Source organism: Carassius carassius, chromosome 37 (genome assembly GCF_963082965.1).
Source record: "Carassius carassius chromosome 37, fCarCar2.1, whole genome shotgun sequence".
In the NCBI taxonomy this organism is placed as follows: Eukaryota; Metazoa; Chordata; class Actinopteri; order Cypriniformes; family Cyprinidae; genus Carassius; species Carassius carassius.
Window position 1 is genome coordinate 13,261,334 of NC_081791.1, and position 23,759 is coordinate 13,285,092.

General features: G+C 35.3%; 3 protein-coding genes across 5 annotated transcripts in view; 1 reads left to right on the forward strand and 2 right to left on the reverse strand.

Moving 5' to 3' along the window:
- Window positions 1-2,464: 2,464 nt before the first annotated feature.
- LOC132118064 (dnaJ homolog subfamily C member 5-like) lies at window positions 2,465-18,405 on the reverse strand. The gene is made up of 5 exons (XM_059527577.1): window positions 18,245-18,405; window positions 9,007-9,168; window positions 7,055-7,268; window positions 6,485-6,656; window positions 2,465-3,033 (listed from the first exon to the last, which is right to left on the reverse strand). The coding sequence occupies exons 2-5, from the start codon at window positions 9,114-9,116 to the stop codon at window positions 2,930-2,932; spliced, it is 600 nt and encodes a 199-aa protein (XP_059383560.1). The 5' UTR covers window positions 9,117-9,168; window positions 18,245-18,405; the 3' UTR covers window positions 2,465-2,929.
- Window positions 6,863-23,759, reverse strand: part of LOC132118065 (N-fatty-acyl-amino acid synthase/hydrolase PM20D1.1-like) — a 324,185-nt gene continuing 307,288 nt past the window's right edge. The window contains exon 14 of the mRNA XM_059527578.1: window positions 6,863-6,938. The gene's annotated coding sequence lies outside the window, so the exon portion shown is untranslated. The remainder of the gene's footprint in view (window positions 6,939-23,759) is intronic.
- Window positions 17,907-23,622, forward strand: LOC132118063 (glucose-induced degradation protein 8-B homolog). Of its 3 annotated transcripts, none has more exons than XM_059527573.1 (5): window positions 17,907-17,955; window positions 19,325-19,453; window positions 19,546-19,742; window positions 20,282-20,479; window positions 22,687-23,622. In XM_059527573.1, the coding sequence occupies exons 1-5, from the start codon at window positions 17,922-17,924 to the stop codon at window positions 22,858-22,860; spliced, it is 732 nt and encodes a 243-aa protein (XP_059383556.1). In that variant the 5' UTR covers window positions 17,907-17,921; the 3' UTR covers window positions 22,861-23,622. The 3 variants fall into 3 exon arrangements, with proteins under 3 accessions (XP_059383556.1, XP_059383558.1, XP_059383557.1); XM_059527575.1 differs by lacking the exon at window positions 17,907-17,955 and adding an exon at window positions 18,481-18,558; XM_059527574.1 differs by lacking the exon at window positions 17,907-17,955 and adding an exon at window positions 18,752-18,854.

Consider the following 23,759-nt stretch of genomic DNA (forward strand, 5'->3'; position numbering starts at 1 on the left):
ATCTGATTTATCCAGAACACGCAAAAGAATTCAACCATTCTGTACAACAGTCATATTCGTTTACACATACTGAACTATGTAATTCATTAAAAACATATGAAAATAAAAAATAAAATATTGTTTCTCATCACCATGATTATACTATTTCCTTCATTTTTAACATGATTCGGTTTAGGTGTTGCATTCACACACAATGCTCCATTCGTTCTCTTATTCTTAGATCGGAAGCAATAGGAAATCAGATTAGTGTTTTTTTTTGTTCTGTTTATGATCATGAATGAATGAATACAACATAAATTGAAAGGAAAACTGGGATGAAGCAAAAACAGATCAGTAGCTGTGTTACAGCTGAGCTTGTGTTGAGAAATAATATTTTGCAAATAAAAAGCGTTACACATGGCAAACAGTTCAGTCTTAGAAATGCTTAGAAACATGGTCACTAATAATCTGCCTAATCATTTAGACATACATAAAATACAAAAAAACTACATGATAAATCTACAGATCTATGACATATTCATGATGTGATCCTAAACAAATAAAACACACATATTTTTGGGGTAAATTACACAAGTTTTTCGTATATCCTGTTTTAAGTGCATGTAAATGAATGTATGCACAAACAGGGACGGCTACAGCTAATCCATCTTACAGATATTTAAACAGAACATAAAAAGATTATACAGTGATTCAATTAAGATCTCAGTTTCACACAGCATACGCATTCACACACACACACACACACACACTGAAATTAAGGTTACCTAGACATCTGTATGTTTAGGTTCACTCCAATCAAATAATACAAATAAAATCAATATAATAAAATAAAAATATGCATGTATTCTGACAGATAAAAAAAATAGAAGATCTAAAAAGCTGCAAGTGTCAGGGTTTCCAAATTGCTTGTCCAATGACTTTTCTATTACTATATTGTTTAGGATTTTAGTTCATGAAGATCAATTTCCAGCCACTAAAATATTTTAGGGCTGATCAAAGCTAAAAAATATATGGAGTATGGACATTTTCATTACTTTTCATTAATTTCCTTGAATGCTCCTGGCTGAAAAGCCACAATTTTACCCTTCTGTGATATTCCCAGGACTGGGACGACTGAATTGTGCATATGATATGATCAAATTGAGCATGAAAAATTTTAGTCTGAAGCACACAGATCAAAGAGTTATTCATATTTTCTGGCATGATAGTAACAATACTGTTAATGTGTAATATGCTGACCGAATCAAACCATCATGGTACTAGGGAACAACATCAAATTATGGGTATAATTACAGCCAAAACAAAACAGAACATCAAACTGAGTGATGGAAGTCTAGAACCAGATTTGTTAAATTACATTTTAAAAAATGTATCACACTAACATTTTTGGGTCAGTGTGAAACTATGGAATCAATAGATGAAAACCACTGATGTTACTGAACTATATAGGAAACATATTGTATGTTTTGTGCAGATGAATCCCTTTACTCACAATGCTTAAATCGAACACAGCTGTCAGAGGATGGGCTTATGCTTTCTGAAACCACAATCCTGAGGAATGCAAACACTCTTTAACTTAGCAAATCCTTGAGAATACAGATGGAAACACAAAACACCTGTTCAAGATTAAATGACCTGGCACAAAGGTCAAGTTTGTATGTATCTGACCCCAAACTCTTGTTCCCCATATACACCACATAATTGAGCACAGCTAAGCACAGCAGTATTATATTTGACAGTACTTTCCCACCGGATGCCATTAACACGAGAGACGGCTCACATAAACATACACGCATGACACAGCAATGAGTCCTCAATTGTGTCCTCAGTGACTGCACTACACCACACTGCCTTACTGTTTAGAAAAATATACAGGTCTCAAACTACTGAAAACTATTTCCAGTTAATGTTACGAAACACTTGAACCTGAAGGATCAGAACTTATAAAGTGTGATTTCTAGATAATGAAAATGGCACAGGTCTGTTTGTAAAAAAAGAAAAGAAAAGAAAAAGAAAGTGGAAACATGAAAACAAGCCAGGACAATGTCTATGATGTGATTGTGAGGTTTGTGCTAGTGGGAGCCAATCAAATGCATGAAAGGGTCATTCACTTTTTTTTTTTCGTCTTACACTCACCAAGGCTGGTTTTAAACCCAAAAAAATCAGTAAAAACAAATTTTGTGAATTACTGTTACAATTAAAATAACAGTTTTCTATTTTATTGTATTTTAAAAAAAGTAATTTATTCCTGTGATGCAAAGCTGAATGTTCAGCATCATTACTCCAGTCTTTAGGGTCACATGATCCTTCAGAAATCATTCTAATATGCTGATTTATTATTATCAGGGTTGAAAACAGTTGTGCTGCTTAATATTTCTATGCTTCTTCTTTTTCTTTTTTTTTTGATGAACAAAGCTCAAAAGAATGGCATCTGAAATAAAAATATTTTGTAACAAATGTCTTTACGGTAACTTTCGGAGTCCAAACTTTTGAATGACAGGGTATGTGTGACAACCTCTACAATTATCACATTTTTCGAGTCAATGTTACGCAAGCTTCATTCATGCCAATTCAACTAATTTGTGCTTCAAGTAAGATTGATCAAAATTATTTTAACCTATTATGTAGACAAATGTGATAACCAGTGCATAACAAGAGCTGTTGGCAAGATGAAGCTTAAGTCATAGCAGGAAGACTGTATGTACACTGGAAGAAAGCCCTTGTGTGTGTATTGAATATATCACAGCAGTAGGTTTGGGCATGATAGAGGTTAAAGGCAAATAAAAATAAACTGGCTTCTTGCCCTGTACAGTGGAGCGTTTCAGGTTTTCCAATGATAATGTTACTAACTTTCCTCTTTCCTCTGGATCACCCATTGCCCACCGTGACCTTTTCTGGCATGGTGGTCCCGTGTGTCTGTGAGAGAGGTTTAATAGCTGGTGTCTGTCCGGTAGCTGGTGTGGTGAGAGTCTGCTTTCAGCTGAGTGGTCTCCGTGGCAGAGGACGGCTGCATCACGATGGGACTGCTGCCATCTGTGGAAACACACACTAGTGTCACACTGCTTTATAATACGAGCAGCTAGCAACTCAAACTGAACCCTGTTGCTAAGCATTACAGGCATGATAGTGAGTGCCAGGAGGCCACTTCAAATGGCTAAATAAACAATCTGAAGGCATTTTAACTGTAATTCTAAGAAATACTGGGCAGGACTTTATTCCTGTTTTACTGGTATTTGATTGAAACCAATGATATTATTGACCCACCTGCATGGCCTTAGTTATGACAGCAGAAAAGAAAGGTTTAAGAAGCAGATAAAATGATGACATTGTGATGAAAGATTATGACACAATCATTATCAAGTTACAATAACATGCACTGAACTGCGCTTTGAACATTTATTGACCCAATGAAACAGTTTGATTAACACAATTTCCAGATGTACTTCCTATTTAAAAATCATACAAGTATGGAAGTAGGATACATTGAAGGTAAAAAAAAAAGCAGCTGTTGTTAAAATGAATAATAAAAGCAACAACAAAACCACTAGAAACCAAACTCAGTTTAGAAATGCTGTGATTTTAGACGTCACAATATTTTAATATTAATTTACTCTGATTACATTTAACAGTATTATTGTACAATTTAAAGCAACTACATGGTTCTTATTTGTCTAAATTAGGGATGTCCCGATCTGATCCACGATATCGGTGTCGTGCAGATACTGGCCCAGAATGCAAGATCGGAGATCGGAGGGGAGAAAAAATAAATAAATACGATCCGATACCTATGTTCGATACCTACCCAACACAAACCATGGGAAATCTAGCTAAACCATCCCTAAATGCTTGAATATGAGCATTTCCCTTGCTGCAACATCCAGTTAAGCACGCAGCCTGTCACATGATAACAGTAGTAGCCAATTATAGTCGCATGAGTATGAGAGTTAGCTAACTTACAGAATATCCATGTCAGCGGTATGGAAGTATTTTAACCATAAAGAGGAAAAAAGTCCAATGGTCGAATGAGCCATTTTCTGTTTGAGCCCCTGCCCCTTTGAGGTCCGACGCTAAGGTGCTCTTGCGGTCTGCGCTTTCTTCCCAGGGAAGGGGTGTACGATATGAATATTTTAAATCGTGGACGATACAAATGTCCCCATGATCTGCTTTTGAAGAAAGCCCTACTGGTTATTTAAATGTTTCATTTGTGTGCTGTTCTGACATGCGTTTTTTTTTCTGAGCACACTCAAAGCGTGCGCACGAAAACCAAAAACCCTTCAAACAGCGCCAGATTACTGAACTAAGTTATGTTTTGTGTTAATACTGTCAAAAACACAAGGTTTATGTATAGCCTCAGTTAGTTATGTCTGAAATGAAAGTAAACAACTGAAATTAACGGATGCATGTCTGTATATTAGATGTGTGCAGGTCTTAAAAGGGACAGTAGGCTAAATGCTAACGACTGTAATTAAAGGGATAGTTCACCCTAAAATTTTCTTTGTCATTGTTTATTCACTAACATGTTGTCCCAAACCTACAGTATATTAATTTCTTTCTTGAGCTGCACACAAAAGAAGATATTTTGAAGAAGCTGATAACCAAACAGTTACTGGTACACATTAACTTTGATAGTAGGGGGAAAATACTCTGGAAGTCACTGTGAACCAGCAACTGTTTGGTTTTGCACCTCCTTCAAAATAGTGTTTATGTTTAGCAGAAGATGAAAACTCATTCAGGTTTAAAACTATTTTTGTGTGGGTACATGGAGTACATTTTTGGGTGAATTATTCCTTTAATGTTAATGAAACACCAAACACAAAGAGAAAAATCACTCAATACGTGACTGAAAAACTTTTAAACTGTTGCTTTAATAGGATCAATGTATATTGTGTTTTATTTTTACTTGCTCATTACATTTTTTGAATGCTCCTGCTAAATACTATTGTACCTGCAAAACTCTGCCATATTTTTTCATATTTTGTTACCTTAATGTAACAAGCTTTGTCTTTTTTATAGGGATGTTAGTTTGGCTATAATGCTCAATCAGCTTGCAAATTAGAAAAACCAACATGACAAACAATCATGATAAAATCATGATATTTCTAAAGATTTTTTTTTGTGTCATTTTTGCAATATTGACAACCTGAACAAACAAATACACCAAACCCATCCCCCCAATCATCACCATTTAAATTTTTTTAACTTTAAATCTGTTGGTAACTTTAAGTACTGAAGTACCTGTATTTTTATTTATTTATTTATTTTTGAAGTGTTTGAATAAAGGGTGGCAGTCTTTCTTAATCAACTGTTGTTGTGGACTATATACTGGAGAAGTATTTGTTCTCCATTTGAGTGAGATGTTTTAGGTGGCTAATTGAGCAAAGTGCTTCCATTTATTTTATTATTAATAATAGTTCAAGAATAAAAAAAAAATATCGGATTGATATCGGAATCGGCAAATAGCCAAAGTTGCGGCAACAATATCGGAAGTGAAAAAGTGGTATTGGGACATCCCTAATATATATGTATATATAATTAACATTTAAAAAAAATTAAATTAACATTTAAAAGAAATGTGCACTCATTTTTAATAATTTTATTATAATTTTACGTTTACTAAAATTGTATTAAAGTAAAATAACTAACGTGGATTAAGGTTACATATTCTGCATTTTCCGCAGAACTGCATTCTTCTTTATATTTGGTTATGACTAAACAATGAAATAATACACAGTAAAAAAATAAATAGAATAAAAAAACATTTAAGGGACAGTTCACTCAAAAATTTTATTCTGTCATCATTTACTCAACGTCAAGTTGTTCTAAACCTCTCTGATTTTCTTCTATTGATCACAAAATAAAAATATTTGAAGAATCTGGGTAACCAAACAGTATGGGAATAATACTATGGAAGTCACTGGGAACCAAAAACTATTAGGACACCAACATTCATCAAAATACCTTCTTTTGTACAAAAGAAAGAGTATTATACAGGTTTGGAACAACCTGAGGGTGAGGAAATGATTTTAATTTTTTTGGTGAAGTACACCTTTAACATTTACATTTGTTCATTAAGCTGACACTTTTATCCAAAGCGACTTACAATTGCTATATATGTCAGAGGTCGCACGCCTCTGGAGCAACTAGGAGTTAAGTGTCTTGCTCAGGGACACATTGGTGTCTCACAGTGGATTCGAACCCGGGTCTCTCACACCAAAGGCATGTGTCTTATCCACTGCGCCAACACCACCCTATTTTTTTTTTAAGTCACCAAAGCATAATTTGCTACTTGCTATTGGTTGTCAGTGGCAGGTGGGATGTGGGGAGTGGTTCATTACACTACCTTTTGTAAGTACACTAGCTTATGAATGGTATTAAAACGCTAAAATACATGGACTTATACACACAAAACTGCCATTTTGATTTCATGTCAATGTTATCGTGTTTATTTGACTATTGTAAATGAACGTGTGTCAGTGTGTCTCACCTCTCTCATCAGACTGCATCTGAGCTTCCAAGTCTTCAGGAGACACATAGAAATCCGGCTCATCTGACGGAGGAAGATGAGGTTTACACTTCCCACAGCAGCAGTTACAGCAGCAGCACAGACAGCAGCAGAAGTAACAGCCTGTGGCCACACCACAGAATATAAACAACGCCTGGCCAGAAGGTAGAAAAAAAAAGAGGAATTCAACACAAATAACAGCATGTACACAAATGTACTATATGCTCTATACCATCAAAAGGTTTGGGGTCAGAAGCCTCATATGCTCATCAAGGTTTTTTTTTTTTTTTTTTCCCTTTTAGTTTATTTTAAAATGTAAAATGCAATTCTGTGATGTTAAAGCTGAATTTTCAGGATCAGCATCATTACTCCAGTCTTCAGTGTCACATGATCCTTCAGAAATCATTCTAATATGCTGATTTGCTGCAATATAAATCTTTTGAGATAAACTTCTTCTGAATAATTAAATGCATTCTTGCTGAATAAAAGTATTAATTTAAGTATTAAACTAAGTATACAGTGTATCTGATGGGTCTTGTGTGTATGACTAACCTTGGCCCACCAGCTGGACAATACAAAGTATGTGTTAACGTTCTCCTCTCCAAACTGTTCTGCCACGTAGAGGCCCAGAGATCCGTATTTGTCGTAGATGTTGCGTTTGGTGGGGTCTGACAGAATGGTATGAGCATTGTTGATTTCTTTGAATTTCTCAACTGCTTCTGGATTGTCAGGATTCTTGTCTGGGTGGAACTTCAGAGCTAGTTTTCTGCAAATCAGAAGATCAGAAATAATTTCACTTCCTAAAAATTAAATGCAACCATGACCTTTGTCTAGCATCCTTGCCAATCTGCTTTCAGATGTGTTAATGTTAAACTATTACTATGTTAAAAATGGACCCTTTTCACAGACTGTGTTTATGCATTTCCACAGTTCACCCAAAAATGAAAATTCTATCAATAATTACTAACCCTCATGTCGTTCCAAACCCGTAAGACCTTCTTTCATCTTTGGAACAAAAATTAAGATATCTTTGAAGAAATCTGAGAGCTTTCTGACCCTGCATATTCCTCAACGGAGCTGACATGCAAGACTCCGAAAGCTAGTAAGGACATCATTAAAACAGTCCATGTGACATCAGTGCTTCAACCGTAATTTTATGCATCTACAAGAAGACTTTTTCTGCTCAAATAAAAAAAACATAATGATTGTGTGATGCTGCTGACGGAGGAACTGGCTTTCTGACGTAAAACTCAGACATGCTGCAGCTTGTTTGCAAGCAGAGGATTGCACACTCATGCGATGTGAATGCATGTCAAAGACTGATGTGAAAGAGTTCTGGATTGGATTGTTTTTCCTTTGATATTGTAACAAACTGCAATGCAAAAATTCTAGTATTATAATTTATTATATTTGTTGTAGTTTCCATTCACCACTATAGAAGTTGAAGTACTAGTGGACGACTTCCACTAGTAATGACTCCATGATATATAAACACGCAACTTTTATTTAAAAATTGCATGTAAAATACTTAGTATTATTTCATGATAAATGATTCATACTGTATAAAACGGCAGTAGAAAGAACAGTATGGTAGCACGTTTTCATGAGAGGAAATGAGGGAAAGTTAACTAGTGGATTTAATTGGAAATACAAATAGATTTTTCACCCCCCCCCCAAAAAAAATCATGTACTTACTCTCACTTTCCAAACCATAATGATTTTTTTTTTTTTGGTGGCAATACATACAGGGTTGGAATGACACAACGGGTGAACTATCCCTTTAAGAAATTTTCGTTTTCTCGCATAATTCGTTTAGGAGTTATAAAAAGAAATTAAATAATAAAAGGAAAGAACCCCCACACCGAAAAACATCTAGTGTGTTTTATCCACTATTTTCGATGGCATTGTTGGAAGCAGGGCCGGCTTTGCCGACAGGCGACACAGGCAGCCGCCTGGGGCGCCATCTGCTGGACGGGGCGCAAAATTGTAGAATGAAAAAAAAAAAAAGTTAATTAAGTGTATGTATCGTATTATGAAAGCTGCGCACACGCTGTACACTTTTACTGTGCACTGTCCACACACTGCTTGTATTTGTCCATTTCTTTTACTAGATTTACAATCCTAAAAAACGACTTGAGTCACTCTGACAGGCAGCTGTCAAACTCAGCTGCTCAGCAACCGGGAGTGGCGCGAAAACATCTGACAGCTGGTTTTAGCGCTTTAAATGATAGGGTAAATGAAAAGACGTAATAAAATGAAAACACTATGACTGTTTTTCCTTGAGGTGAGATCTTAATGCTTCTCTATTGTTTTCTACTGTATCCTTCAGGTTGTTGCTTTTAAAGAGTTGTTGTGTGAACATTTAAAATAAAAAATGAATAACTATGGAATAACTGTGGAGTTTCTTTTTCCTGGGGGGTGGAGCTCTCTCGCCTTGGGCACCAAATAACCTAGAGCCAGCCCTGGTTGGAACAATCTTTCTATGTCTGTTAAGAGTGTCTCACCTGTAAGATTTCTTGATGTCTTCTGGTGCTGTGTTTTTATCAACTCCCAGGACCACATACAGTGATTCTCCTGCCGTGGAGAGTGAACGCTGTCTCTGCTGCTCTGCCATTACTCACACGGGTGCACACACACTCCTCTCACACCACAACCACCACCTCTTTCTGAAAGAAAAAGCAGAGAGACATGTTATATGCGTCTGCTTTTATTCTTGCAGTGCTTTTTGTCTGTCTTTTTTTACATAGCATCATAACATACAAAAATATTTAAAGCGTACACAAACTGCCATCCCAGTGATATGGCTGATATGGCAATAAAACTTGAAATGATTTTATTATCATTATACACTATTTCTGTGAATCTAAAACCCATTATCCATCCCCTTTAGTGCAGCAAAACACCACCATTATTTCATCAGTGAGAGTCATAGGCTCATCATTTCCCACAATGTCCCTGTTCTGAGTCAGTGCATTAACAATGAGGATCCACACATGCTGACAGAAGTCAAGAGAGGTGTTTGGGTGTAGTACACTTTGCCATGTCTAACCCTTGTATTTGAATACTATCTGTATACTATACCTGCTATGACAATTAGAATTAATGTGCCCTAATCATAGTTTGTTAATATATTATATCAAAGATGCTAGGTTTTATACCCCTCATGCACTGGAAGCAGCGAAACATAAATGGAAGAAGTGAAACATATTTTCTTTTCTTTATTGTGATGTACATATATGGATTATCAAAAAAAATAATAATAATAATGAAAACAGAGCAGGGACTTGATTCTATGAATGTTTGTTGATTGGATCTGTAATATGCATTTAGAAAATATATCAAGTAAATTGTAATTAATGCCAACTGTCATGTATATAAAATAATAAGAATTATGATTTTTGTTGTGATTATTATTAAATAAATGTATTAAAATGAGAATACTATCTTTGTACTGTAAAATGCAAATATTTAATTTAGCATTTAATAAAATATTGAAAAAAGCTATTGTCTATAGCACAATGGTAAAATTACAACACTAATATTCATATCTTAAACCATGAACTGATTCAAGTAGCAAAAAGAACAATATCGCAAGCTTAAATCTTTCAATCTTAAATACGTATTTATTTATTTGCAGTGTGGCATTATTTTGAGGACAATTAAGCACATTTTCTCCTCATTGAAAGTTCACTTTATGCAGACAGATAAAAGACCGGCTCAGTCAGAGTATTAGCTACAGACTGTCAGGTACAGTTTGTGTAAAGAGAACGAGATAAACAGTGACACACATCTTTCACACACAGAGACGATCAAAAGTTACATCCTCCAGTACGAATCAAAGACAGTTAACCCATTAACCCCAGAGTAATTCAGGTTAAGACACCTCCACACAAACTGGCTGCCAGGTGAGGAGACGTTTCACATGTCAATAACCAATTATTTGGAGAAAACAAAAAATACAGGTATGAGGATTCTTTACATGAGTACAAACACCACTTTTCCTCATGCGAGGAGCTTGCTGTGGCGTGGTGTGTGACAGTCTCGCCTCCCTTCCAGGCTAATCGTGCAGCTTGTCAGCTAGCATTAGCAGATTAGTATTAGCAGAGCATTTGAATAAGTGAAGGGTCATTTCTGTCCCTTCTCAAACAGTGTGCTTTTTCAACTGGGACACTCCAAACAAATTCAACATCTGCTCAGATATTACTGGAGATTTAAAAAAAATATTGCTCATGCTTTGGATTTTCAAACCTCTTATTATTCTCAATAGTAATGATAATTATAAATATTAATAATTATCAGCTATTACTTTTCTAGACAATTACAAATTAAGATTTTTGCTTGCCAATAGATTTGCTGTTGACAAGCAAACAAACAAAAATAAACCAAATTAATTAATGAAAAAACTGAATTCGAGAACAACAATATCGTTAACTGCGTTCAAAATCATGCATTTGATGATTTTTTTTTATAGTTAATAAAGTGCGCTACCAGTCAAAAGTTTGAGCTTTGATTATGTTCACTAAGCCTGCATTTATTTGATCAAAAATACAGTAAAAAAAAAAAAAAAATAGTAACAGTGTGAAATATTATTACAATTTAAAATAAATGTTTACTTTTTTTAAACTTTTTAAATATAAAATATTTCTGTGATTTTAACACTGAATTTTTTTCAGCATCATTACTTCAGTGTCACATGATCCTTCAGAAATCAGTCTATATACTGATTTGGTGGTCAAGAAACATTTATTATTATCAATGTTGAAAACAGCTGTGCTGCTTAATATTTTTTCCTGAAAACCTGATACGTGTTAGGATTTGATGAATACAAAAAAGATAACATTTATTTTAAATAAAAATCTTTTAAAACATTATAAAATGCCTTAACTTTAACTTTTGATCAATTTAATGCATCCTTGCTTAATAAAACTTAAGCTTTCTTTACAAAATAAATACAACATTTGCGTACTTCAGCACACTAGCAACCACATCACAAAAAAACACTCAAAACAACCACATATCAATGCCCCGGCAACCAGTGTTGGGAAGGTTACTTTGGAAATGTAATAGGTTACAGATTACAAGTTACCCTATTTAAAATGTAATAGTAGTGTAACTTTTTCAATTACTTTATTAAAGTAATGTAACTGATTACTTTTGATTACTTTTAAAAATCTCTAATAAATGTTTATTTGCAACCGTTAGTCAACATTTACACTATGCAGGTTTAACCTTAAAGTAGAGCTCAATACTGTCAGACTTTCACCATCCTTCATCACTTGAATTAAGATGATCAAATTTGAACACATCCACCACACAATCAGACTTTAGTTATGCATTTTACTTTAAGATTGATCTGAAGTTCAATGCAAATTTAAAATCATAAGAAATTGTTTAGTGAAACTTTTTTTGAAACCAAATCTTTGCATAGTTACAGGAAACACTGCTTCTAACAATAGTTTGGAAGGAAAAAGTTAATTAAAAAATAATAAATAAAAGCATATACATCAACTCAAATATGTTTATGTAATAAGCATACCTCCTATTCTGTGTACTAAACTCCTGAAACATTGCTGCTCTTTGTATATGATGATAGTTTTCTCAAAACAAGTTAAATGCTCATGAAGTGATTCATGATAGAGATTGTGTTTATGTGTTCATGTACTAATATATCGAGACGGCAGAGGTTGAAAACACTCCGAGCTTCAGTAGGCCTATGTATAGTAAATGAAACCGCATGTCTGCATCAATTTCCATGAGGGGTGGACTGGGAAAAAAAATTTCAGACCAGGAAATCTCTAATTCAAACAAACAAATTCATGGACAACACTATTTTTTGTATGGACCTGACATAAAAAAAGGTATAAATCTTTAGTTTGGGGACATGCAAAATAATTAAAAATTCTCTGCTGAACTACACCTTCACTTCCATTTTTCTTTTCAGTCTCTTTATTTTGCCCTGTTATCCATCTCTCTCATGACTTCAATACCCAGGATTTAACAAAACTATACTTTCTAAATTGCCTACATGTCAAAATGAGTGCATCACTTCAATATATTTATAGAAAAATCCTAATTCATGAGTCATGTTTTTCCCTCACACAAATTTACCATGCTTTTATTATATAAAAGTACATTAACCTTGTTTTATTTATTTGCAAATGGATTACCATTTGTATTTGTTTTTAAATAAATACATTTGTTAAATAATTTTTAATTTGTGGCATGGTGTATTGTGTGCTTTGTGGCAATAGTAACCTTTGTCTCTGGATTTATAGCAAAATATTAAAACATACATTTTCGTAAGGGTTGTGTAGTTGTCTGTCGTAGCTTCCCCTAAACCTATAATAAAATCTCATTATTTTTCAGCTTAATTACTACTGCAACATTAGAATAGATAATAATGATGTCGTTTATGCAGTATTTTGAGTGAGTGTGATCAATGTGCTGTTGCTCCTTGACTAAGTGAACAAATACAAAACTACTATAGCATCTTTACAGATGAAACTGACCTGCACTGCAAACCCTGAACAGTAGTTTTGCTTCTCTGCTCCAGCTGTGCGCTACAGTCCACTCCGGTCTCTCTCTCTTGCATTAATTACTCTGAGTCTGATCCAAACCGTTCGGCGGAGGCGCGGAGAGCGCGCGCGCCCAACCATTGCCAGTCACAACTAACCGATCCATGAACTATTAGAGATGTAATTATCGAATGGCGGATTCGGAAATGATCGCTTTAGTACATTACATTCGGCAGGCAATTATACAATAATAATATTAAAATAGCGGGACAAATCGTCTGCCAGGCCACCGGGAATTGTCGCGGTTCTCCAGATGTCCGGTCCGCGCCTGTTCTCCACAGACATTCAGAACGTGCAGGATTCATAATGTCTTTTGCGGCTTAATATTCGTAGACACTACTCCATGCTTTGATTCAAGTGTACTGACCTACTTTTGATTTATTTGTCCAAAATGTGGCATATTCTGTCCGCGTTAGGCAATAGCAATCCCGTTTTTATGACTGGATTCTACGAACCAGACTATGTTTCTGCATCGCGGAAATTATAGGGCCGTGTGTCTCAGAAGAAATCATTTAAATCTGTATGTGTATGTGTGAAATGTAATCCCCTTTGTAATCTTTAAAAATTTCATAAGTAACTGTAATTTAATTACTCACTTTTTCTTAGTAACTGTAACTGATTACAGTTACATTTATTTTGTAATTAAATTACGTAACGCCGTTACATGTAACTAGTTACTCCCCAACACTGCCGGCAACCTCCCACAACACCTTAGCATCATGGCAGTATTCTTTACACTGAGAAATACCACCTACATTTACTGCAGAAAAGGAAAAATTGATGTAAAAGTCTGTTGCTACAAGTTGTGTTTAAATAGCGTGTCAGAAATAAGTGTGTATGTTTGGGCTGCTGGCAGCTCCATCGGTTGATTAAATGATTACTAACAGTTTTCATCAGGAGCAGGGCTCTGCAATGCAGCCACTACATCCATCTCTCTCTCTCTCTCTCTCTCACACACACACACTCCCTCCCCCTCCTGTCTCTGCACCACCATATGCTCTGACTAATTCTTTAGTGGCCATCTCAGTCTGTGGACAAGAGATGGCTGCCAAAGTCTCCATAGCTTAATGAACATCGCTGTCCAGGTTTGTCCATCGCATCAAGTTCTCTGTCTGGTCCCTCTGTTTGTGTTCTATCATCCTCTCACATCACTATGGCATCCTCTTCTCTCTCTATCCGAGCAGGTGAAGTGATGTGGCTGGTATTATGTGCTGCTGTTTGTAGAGGGAGGGAACAGATGGAGTGAGCATGTTTGATGAGAGTCTCTCTTCACAATGAACAAATACACACAAAGTAATAGTGTCGACGTACCAAAAAACCTGTCGTTATGGTCAACCAAAGCATAAAACTTAAAATTAAAATAATTTTCAAATTCACTGAAATATAAAAAAGTAAATTTTTTCAGCTGGTTGCCAAAGCAAGAACAACAACTTATGAAAAACAAAAGAAGTAATTCTGGAAAATGAGGGAAACCAAATAACTGATGCTAGCCACTGACTTTTTCTTCATACTATCGAAGTCAAAGGCTAACAGCAACTGTTTGGTTTCAAACTAATTTTAAAACATCTTCTTTTGTGTTCAAAAGAAAGAAAGAAACTCTTACAGGTTTGGAACAGCTTGAAGGTGAGTTAAAATATCAGAACTGTATTTTTTGGTGAACTATCCCTCAAGTTGAAACACTAAAATAACTAAATAATAATAAACTAAAATGTAATAAAAGTAGACATTTAAAAAAACGAAACTAATAATAAAAAAAAAGTAAAAAAAAAAAAAATATATATATATATATATGAATAGTATGTCAATGATACTAAAGCAACACTGCTTAAGAAAATGTGTTGTTATTGATTACTGACCAAAAATAAGGAGCTTCAAGTTAGAGCCAAATGAATGGATCTGAAGCATCTATCAAAACAACACAAGGAGCAAACAGGTGCTGCTCAAAAACCTGAAGGACAGGGACAAACCATCTCAAAGAACAAGAATAAAGACCAAACAAATTAGGATTAATGTGATGAATGAACAGCCAAAAGCACTAATTTTATGGAAAGTCACATGGTCTTGTGTTGATAACAAAAAATGTCTTGCCATTTTTCTAATATGAATAAACTAAGATCCACAACAAGATTACCATGATAACTCGCATGGAGAAACTTTTAGTGCTTTTTCATTAAGCCTCAAATGTCAACTATACATTGGATTGGTTTCCTCTTTCTCCTTGCTGTGGGGAAGTCGTGGCCTGGTGGTTAGAGATTATGACTCCTAACCCTAGGGTTGTGGGTTTGAGTCTCGGGCCGGCAATACCATGACTTAGGTGCCCTTGAGCAAGGCACCGAACCCCCAACTGCTCCTGGGCACCGCAGCATAAAAGGCTGCCCACTGCTTTGGGTGTGAGTTCACGGTGTGTGCACTTTGGATGGGTTAAATGCAGAGCACTAATTCTGAGTATGGGTCACCATACTTGGCTGTATGTCACGTCACTTCACTTTGTGAAGTGTGATCCAATAATAAAAAAGTAAAAATATGAATGGTATTATGTTATACTAAAACTCAAATTTAAATAAAAGAAAAAAAAAACATATCTTAAGCATGCAGAATAACATAAGTTCACTTAGATGATTAATTGCCGCTTTGAACAACACATTATTATGGCATCCTTAATTGAAATTGCGATTAGAAATGTAATGAATTGTGCAGCCCTAACATAAATAATAAAAAATAAAAAACACTTACTACAAAGTATTAAATGTTTCATTTGTTTACCTGCATGTTAATTTAAGTGACCAACAAAGGAAATAACAACTACAATATCAAATAACTACAAACAAGCAAAACTACAAACTAATCATTTAAAATATCAGAGGGTTCTGACAAAAAAGTTTGGAAATCCCCATTTTGAGAAAAGGTGGTTGACTATGTTCCCTCATGTGAAAGCATAAAGTGACCTACAGTAATTGTGTATTTTGTTGATGTTGTGAACTCCACCTTCCATAAAAGAAAGAAATTTGTAGGAAAAAAGTTAAATGATTTGTATTATCAGGTGAACAAACCTTATTATAAACTCTTTTCAGTGTGATATAATCTATAACAGTCATTTCCAACAGAGCTTTAATCTCACTATATGATGATCACACCTGTTAATCACTATCTGCATCCCTGTAATATCACTCCAGTATTATCTTTAGGGAAACTGAATCATCAACCGAGATGCATTCAAAATTGTTAATGTGTTATATTCTACCATAAAACAACCCATTTACCAGGGTTAAAACAATCACTTACTCGTGCAGTAACAATTCTTAACATTTTCTAGCCAATAGATTGATACATTTATTTATAAACTTTATTATGATCATTTAAATAGCAGTTAGCTACATAAAGGTATCAATACAGTGACCAATAGTGTCTATTAAACCACTGAAGTCTTATTCTGGCAGTTAAACATGAGGAACTGTCAGTGTATCCGTGTTAAATATAGAAGAAAGGTCAGTAAGTTTAAATTAATATAAAAAAAATAATACTTTTACTCAGCAAGGATGCATTAAATTAAACAAAAGTGACAGTAAAGACATTAGTAATGTTACAAAAGATTTATATTTCAAGTAAATGCTGTTCCTTTGAATTTACACTTCATCAAATAACTCCATATAAAAGAGCAGCATAACTGTTTTCTCCAACAATCTTAATAATAAATGCTTCTTGAGCAACACATCAGCGTATTAGAATAATTTCTGACTGAAGATTGGTGTAACAATGCTGAAAATGTAGTGTTGTTATAACAGGAATAAATGACATTATAAAATACATTAAAAGGGAAAACATAAGAGACTTCTGAATGAGAAGGACCACTCAGAGTTATGCAGCAATTTTTAGAAACAAATATAAGACAAAATGGATAGCCAACCCCATTCAAAACTGAGATTTGTCAGATTAAAATATTACATATGCTAATGACAACAGATGTAAGCACAAAGATGCTTAAAGCTAGAAAGATTTTTTTTTTAAACACAGCAAGCAAGATTCAACATTTACTCCCATTCATGTTCCAAACCCTTAAGACTTTCTTCTGTGGTATTTAAAAGGAAATGCTTTTAAGACTGTCGGTAACAAATCAGGTTTGGTTACCATTGACATCCACTGTTAAAAAAAACAACAAAAAAAAGCCTCACTGGTACATTTCTGATCTGTGTGAGTGATGACCGAATTAAAGTTCTTGGGTGAACTATCTCTTTAAATTGCTCAGCACAACTCCTATATTGCAAAATCACTTCATTAAATTTACAATCAAGAATGATTAGCAGTAGCAGTTGATGTACCTTGAGCCAAGCTCTAGGAGAAAGAGAAAGTAACGTTACAAAGTAGTGAGGTGGTTAAAGGTTACGAGTCACAATGCAGAACTCATGTCACTACACACACACACACACACACACACACAATTATAGCCATCAATCAAAAATCATACCCATTTACAGCAGGCTAGATTATTACAACTCAAAGACTTGATAGCAATACAGAGTCAAGAGCCTATTCTTCTCTATACGTCTAGAAATAGGAAAGCCAATGAGAGCTGGAAGTATCTTGTCTATGAGGATTAGAAAGCAAACACTGTTAGAGACTGAGCTCAACGCAAATCTAACGAATAACCGCAGACACTGATGAGAGCCGGGTGTGAAGGTTCAGTGCTCCCGTGTTGACTAACGGGCTGGAGATTTACAGACTTTAATCGCTCAGCATTCATGTTGGTTTGCTTGGTAAATGAATAGTTCAATCAAATATAGAGGTTGTATCATCATTTACTTGTTTCAAGTCTGTACCAATTCCGAAACACACGGCGGAGATGCGGGATGACAGCCGCCGCGGTCACCATTCACTTTAACGGTAACGTTACGGAAAATAAAATGAACGGTTACTGAATCTGTCCGTGTTTAACATTTAATGTTATGCTCCAGAATTAAAGTCAGTCATGTGGGTTACAAACGACATGAAGTTGGGAATTTGTATTTTATGTAATTTTTACTAATGGTGAACTATCCCTTTAATGGATTAAGCTTTCTTGCACAAAAACCTTCTACAACAGTAACGTTACTAATCCACGCGCAACGGCAGCATGTAGCAGGATTGAGGCGCACAGACAGGATTTTCCTCTGACTGCGATCTCATTTCTTACCGTCAAGGAGAAGCGTAGGTAGAAGTGCAGTTCCTCAGTTGTTCGTAAATTAATACTTATATCTATAAACGTCCCGAAAGCTGGAGTAAATCATGCTGCGGTTCTCGGACACGGCGTCCTAGTTTATGAATATGATCGCGAGGCGAGCCGCGTCCCCGCTCAATGGGAGTCGTGCGCTGACGTCACGCTAGAAAGGAACATGGGCGGAAACGAAAAAAAAAGCGTAAACGTAAAGCGGTCTACTGAAAGGCTGCTGTGTTTTGCAGTGTCAAAATTACTGAGGAGAATTCATGATATAGTGAGATAATGCCAAGGTAAGAGCTGATTTATGAAAACATTAAACAATACAAAAGTAAAATAGAATAAAAAAATAAATAGAAGTTAAAACGAACGTAATATTTTAGTTTTTTATACTTTAAACTAATATAATAATAATAATTATTATTATTATTATTATTATTTTAATGTTAGCAGTCCTTTACCTCGATGATTCGATCAGCAGCCAATCCAAACGAGGTAGCGCTGTGAAATCTCGTTTTCTTTAAAAACCGCGAGAGCTTGGTACGGCCTTTCTCCCCGAGCTGCTGGCGATCAGAGTGTACACAATCAGGTAAAATTCTATAATTTTTTGCATAATCGACAAGTTATTGTAAATGTCGAAAACGAATGGTAATATATAAAAGCTATGAGAATATCTGTGCTTATTAACGGTTATATATGTATGTTGTTACGGACATTTTTTAATCTGTTGTGATCTCTCCAGCGGTCCAGGCTTCAATGTTATGATACAGGCCTTTATAATTAGAGCTTCCGGTCATTGCAAGCGAAAATGTAGTCTTGCTTGCTTTCCATAACATTGTTTATTTATATATTCTCATGGTGTATTAGCTAACTTGTTGTCGTTATATGTTGTATTAGTGCCCTAGTCTTTCTTTTTCTAAAATCTTTAAAAAGTAAACATAATAATAGTATGTTTTTACACACATACACACACACACACACACACACACACACACACGTGCATGCATGTGTGCGTATTTTTATTAGATATAATTTTTATGTATTTGTTTGCCAATGTAGAACACTTCATGATGAGTTATGCTGAAAAGCCAGATGACGTGACACGAGAGGAGTGGATGGAAAAGCTAAATAATGTTCACATTCAGCGGGCAGACATGAATCGGCTCATTATGAATTATCTGGTGACCGGTAGGTGATCAACTGACCAATTTTATTTTTTTCACCTTTAATACAACTGTCAGAAGATCTGTATCATAATTTGTTTGTTTCTATTTGCATAGAGGGGTTTAAAGAGGCAGCTGAGAAGTTCAGGATGGAATCAGGCATTGAACCAAGTGTTGATCTGGACTCTCTGGATGAAAGGATAAAAATTAGGGAGATGGTGCTGAAGGGACAAATTCAAGAGGCCATTGCACTGATCAACAGTCTGCATCCTGAGCTGCTGGACACTAACCGATATCTGTACTTTCATCTTCAGGTATAGAAGGTTAATGACAATTGGCTCATGATATTTATTACATATCTTCATATGTTTGAGGGCTGTATTTTGACACCGAAGCCACTCTACAAATGTATGAATGTCATTGCATGGTTAACATATCAGCCAAACAAATTATACCTTTTTGTACTACACCTGTAGTTCATCATACTATCTGTGAATGTGTTCCAATAATATTTGTAAATGAAAGTGTGTAGATAATTTTTCTTCCATTTGAAAAGCAGATCTATTACTGTATCATTTAGAACCTAAAAAAACAACTAAAAAGTTGTATATAATCTAACAAAATTAAATGTGGCCTAAAGTTCAAATACGTTTTGGGCCCTAAGAAATCTTAAGTTGTACACTGTTGGACTTTTGTTTTGTAAACTGGTTTATCAATCTTAATATTAAATGTTTATATAAATAAAAGTTGTACTGTTCCACAGTGACTCAAACTGTCAACTGTCTGATGCTAAATCACAAGAGAAGGCTTTTCATTTTACAACAAGTAAGGTATATCTGCTTTCCTCCTTTAGCAACAACACCTGATAGAGTTGATTCGCCTGCGGGAAACGGAGGCTGCATTGGAGTTTGCACAGACACAATTGGCTGAACAGGGAGAGGAAAGCCGAGAGTGTCTGACAGAGATGGAGCGCACCCTCGCACTCCTGGCGTTTGATAACCCAGAAGAGTCACCCTTCGGTGACCTGCTGAACATGATGCAGAGACAGAAGGTAAAGTTGGTTGATCTGTCTTCTCTTTATAAGTAATGCTATTTTTAACATACAGGTACATCTCAATAAATTATAATGTTGTGGAAAAGTTAATTTATTTTAGTAATTCAATTCAAATTGTGAAACTTGTGTATTAAATGAATTCAATGCACACAGACTGAAGTAGTTTAAGTCTTTGGTTATTTTAATCGTGATGATTTTGGCTCACATTTAACAAAAACCCACCAGTTCATTATCACAACAAATTAAAATACTTCATAAGACCAATAAAGAAAACTTTCACTGAATTGTTGGCCTTCTGGAAAGTATGTTCATTTACTGTACATGTACTCAATACTTGGTAGGGGCTCCTTTTGCTTAAATTACTGCCTCAATTCAGCATGGCATGGAGGTGATCAGTTTGTGGCACTGCTGAGATGGTATGGAAGCCCAAGTTTTTTTTTACAGTGGCCTTCAGCTCATCTGGATTGTTTGGTCTCTTGTTTCTCATCTTCCTCTTGACAATAGCCCATAGATTATCTCTGGGGTTCAGGTCTGGTGAGTTTGCTGGCCACTGGCCAGTCAAGCAAACCAACACCATGGTCTTTTAACCAACTTTTGGTGGTTTTGGCAGTGTGCTTCACCACCCTTCCTCCAAACTCTAGGACCTTGGTTTCCAAATGAAATACAAAACTTGCTCTCATCAGAAAAGAGGACTTTGGACCACTGGGCAAGAGTCCAGTTCTTCTTCTCCTTCTCCCAGGTAAGACGCCTCAGGAGTGGCTTAACAAGAGGAATCCAACAACTGTAGCCAAATTCCTTGACATGTCTGTGTCTGGTGGCTCTTGATGCCTTTTCCTTGACAATCCTCATAAGGCTGCGCTTCTTTTGGTTGGTTGAGCATCTTTTTCTTCCAAACTTTTTCCTTCCACTCAACTTTCTGTTAACATGCTTGGATACAGCACTCTGTGAACAGCAAGCTTCTTTGGCAATGAATGTTTGTGGTCCTCACCCTCCTTGTGAAGGATGCCAATGATTGTCTTCCGGACAACTGTCAGATCAGCAGTCTTCCCAATGATTGTGTAGCCTAGTGAACCAAACTGAGAGATCATTTTTGAAAGCTCAGGAAACCTTTGCAGGTGTTTTGAGTTGATTAGCTGATTGACATGTCACATTTTCTAATTTGTTGAGATCATCACAATTAAAAGAACCAAAGACTTAAACTACTTCAGTCTGTATGCATTGAATTTATTTATTACACAAGGTTTACAATTAGAGTTAAATTACTGAAATAAATGAACTTTTCTATGACATTCTAATTCATTGAGATGCACCTGTATTTTGAAGCAGTGTATAAAATTAACACCTTCAACAAGCCGGTTAGGTAATTTTTACATATTGGCATAATTGTTTAATAAAAATAAATAAAATAAAAAAAAGTTTATGGCTATTCCAGTCCTGCAGGTTCTCAAAGTTCAATTTCAAGGCTAGTACAGTGTGAGGGCAGAGAACCATTTGGTTTACTTAAAAAGGAAATGTTTGTTCAATATACAGAAATGTATTTTACATATTGGAGTAGGCTATACAACCATTTAAAAGTTTGAGGTCCATAAGATTTTTTATTTTTTTTTGTCATTTATATCCACCAAGGCTCTATAATTTGGTTGATCAATATTGTAGTAAAACAGTAATATTGTAAAATAATTTAATAATATTTTTTATGAAAACCATGATAGATTATTTTCAGGATTCTTTGATGAATAGTTCAAAAGAACCAATATTAATTTGAAATATAAATCTTTTGTAACAATGAAAAGTCTTTTGTGTAATTTAATTCTTTATCAATTTTATATATTTTTGGGGCTTGTAAGTCGCTTTGGATAAAAGCATCTGCTAAATGACTAAAATAAAATTATTAATTTCTTTGACAACTCAATATTGAGTTTTTTTTTATGTGAAATTGATCCCTTATACTTAATGTACATTCCCAGAATTACTGTGAATGATTCAGTGCATATATATATATATATATATATATATATATATATATATATATAGATCTGTACTCAAAATGTAATAACTTGCCTTTTTGAAATGTGTTTTCACTGCTGTCACTCCACCTCCCCCCACATTTAATTTTATGTAAATCATGGCATTTGTAGAGGGTAATGAAGGGCGTCATTCATTCGGTCTGTCAGTAATTGACAGCATGTGGTCTTCTATAACAGGTGTGGAGCGAGGTAAACCAGGCGGTGCTGGACTATGAAAACAGGGAGTCGACACCGAAACTTGCCAAACTCCTCAAACTGTTGCTGTGGGCTCAGAACGAGTTGGACCAGAAGAAAGTCAAGTACCCCAAAATGACAGATCTTAGCAAAGGCACCATCGAGGACCCCAAGTGAAAACGAACCGGCATCTCTCGATGTTCGCATTCTGTGGGGAACAAAATGGACGCTTTCCCTTTCCTATTTACCTTTAACTATTTATACTCCGTGACTGACACTCAAACATCCTTTTATCAACCTTTTGTTTGTTTACTTGTTGCTTATCAGAGACTTTGCTTTGCTGGGGAATTGAGATTAAGATTGAAGGGGGACTCCTAGCCAAAATGGAAACACTTTTTTTATCACAGATGGATTTCTGTGATTATTGTTACCACAATGTTTGACTTGCTGAGCTGAATTGATTGCATTTTAGCCATTTTGTTTTTGCAGAGGATTATTATCTATTTTGTCAGTAAATGTTGAGAAAGTCTACAAATATAGTTGAGGACTGAACCACACTATTTAGATTTAACTTTAAGTATTTGACTGTGTCATCTGATGTGAGGTACCTACGGCGCGACAGTAGTGTTTCATCAAGGACAGTGGATTTGATTGTACCAATGCGGAGAACGAGTTCTGTGTGCTTTCACAACTTTTATTTGCAGTGCACAGGTATACATTTTAAAGGGTTCTGTCAAAGAAAATCTGCCCTTTTCGAGTACTAATGTTATTGCATTATAATGTTATAAAGTCATGTGACATTGTTTTCTACTGTACATTGTCATAGTATTCCTGCTTACATTGACATTCAATTGTGATTTAAAGATATTGCTGAGATCAAATTGTAAGCTTCTGAAGACAGATGCTTTACGTGGGTATTAAATATTCTTTTTTTTTTAATCCCCAAACTATTTGATTTTTAAAATTGCTGCTGTTGTAGAAGGCTGTGGCCAAACACTTATGCTGTGATGCCCAATTTAATGTTGCAGTCAGTGTTTTTTTTGTTTAATGGCAAATGAAAGCCCCGCCTTGACTCT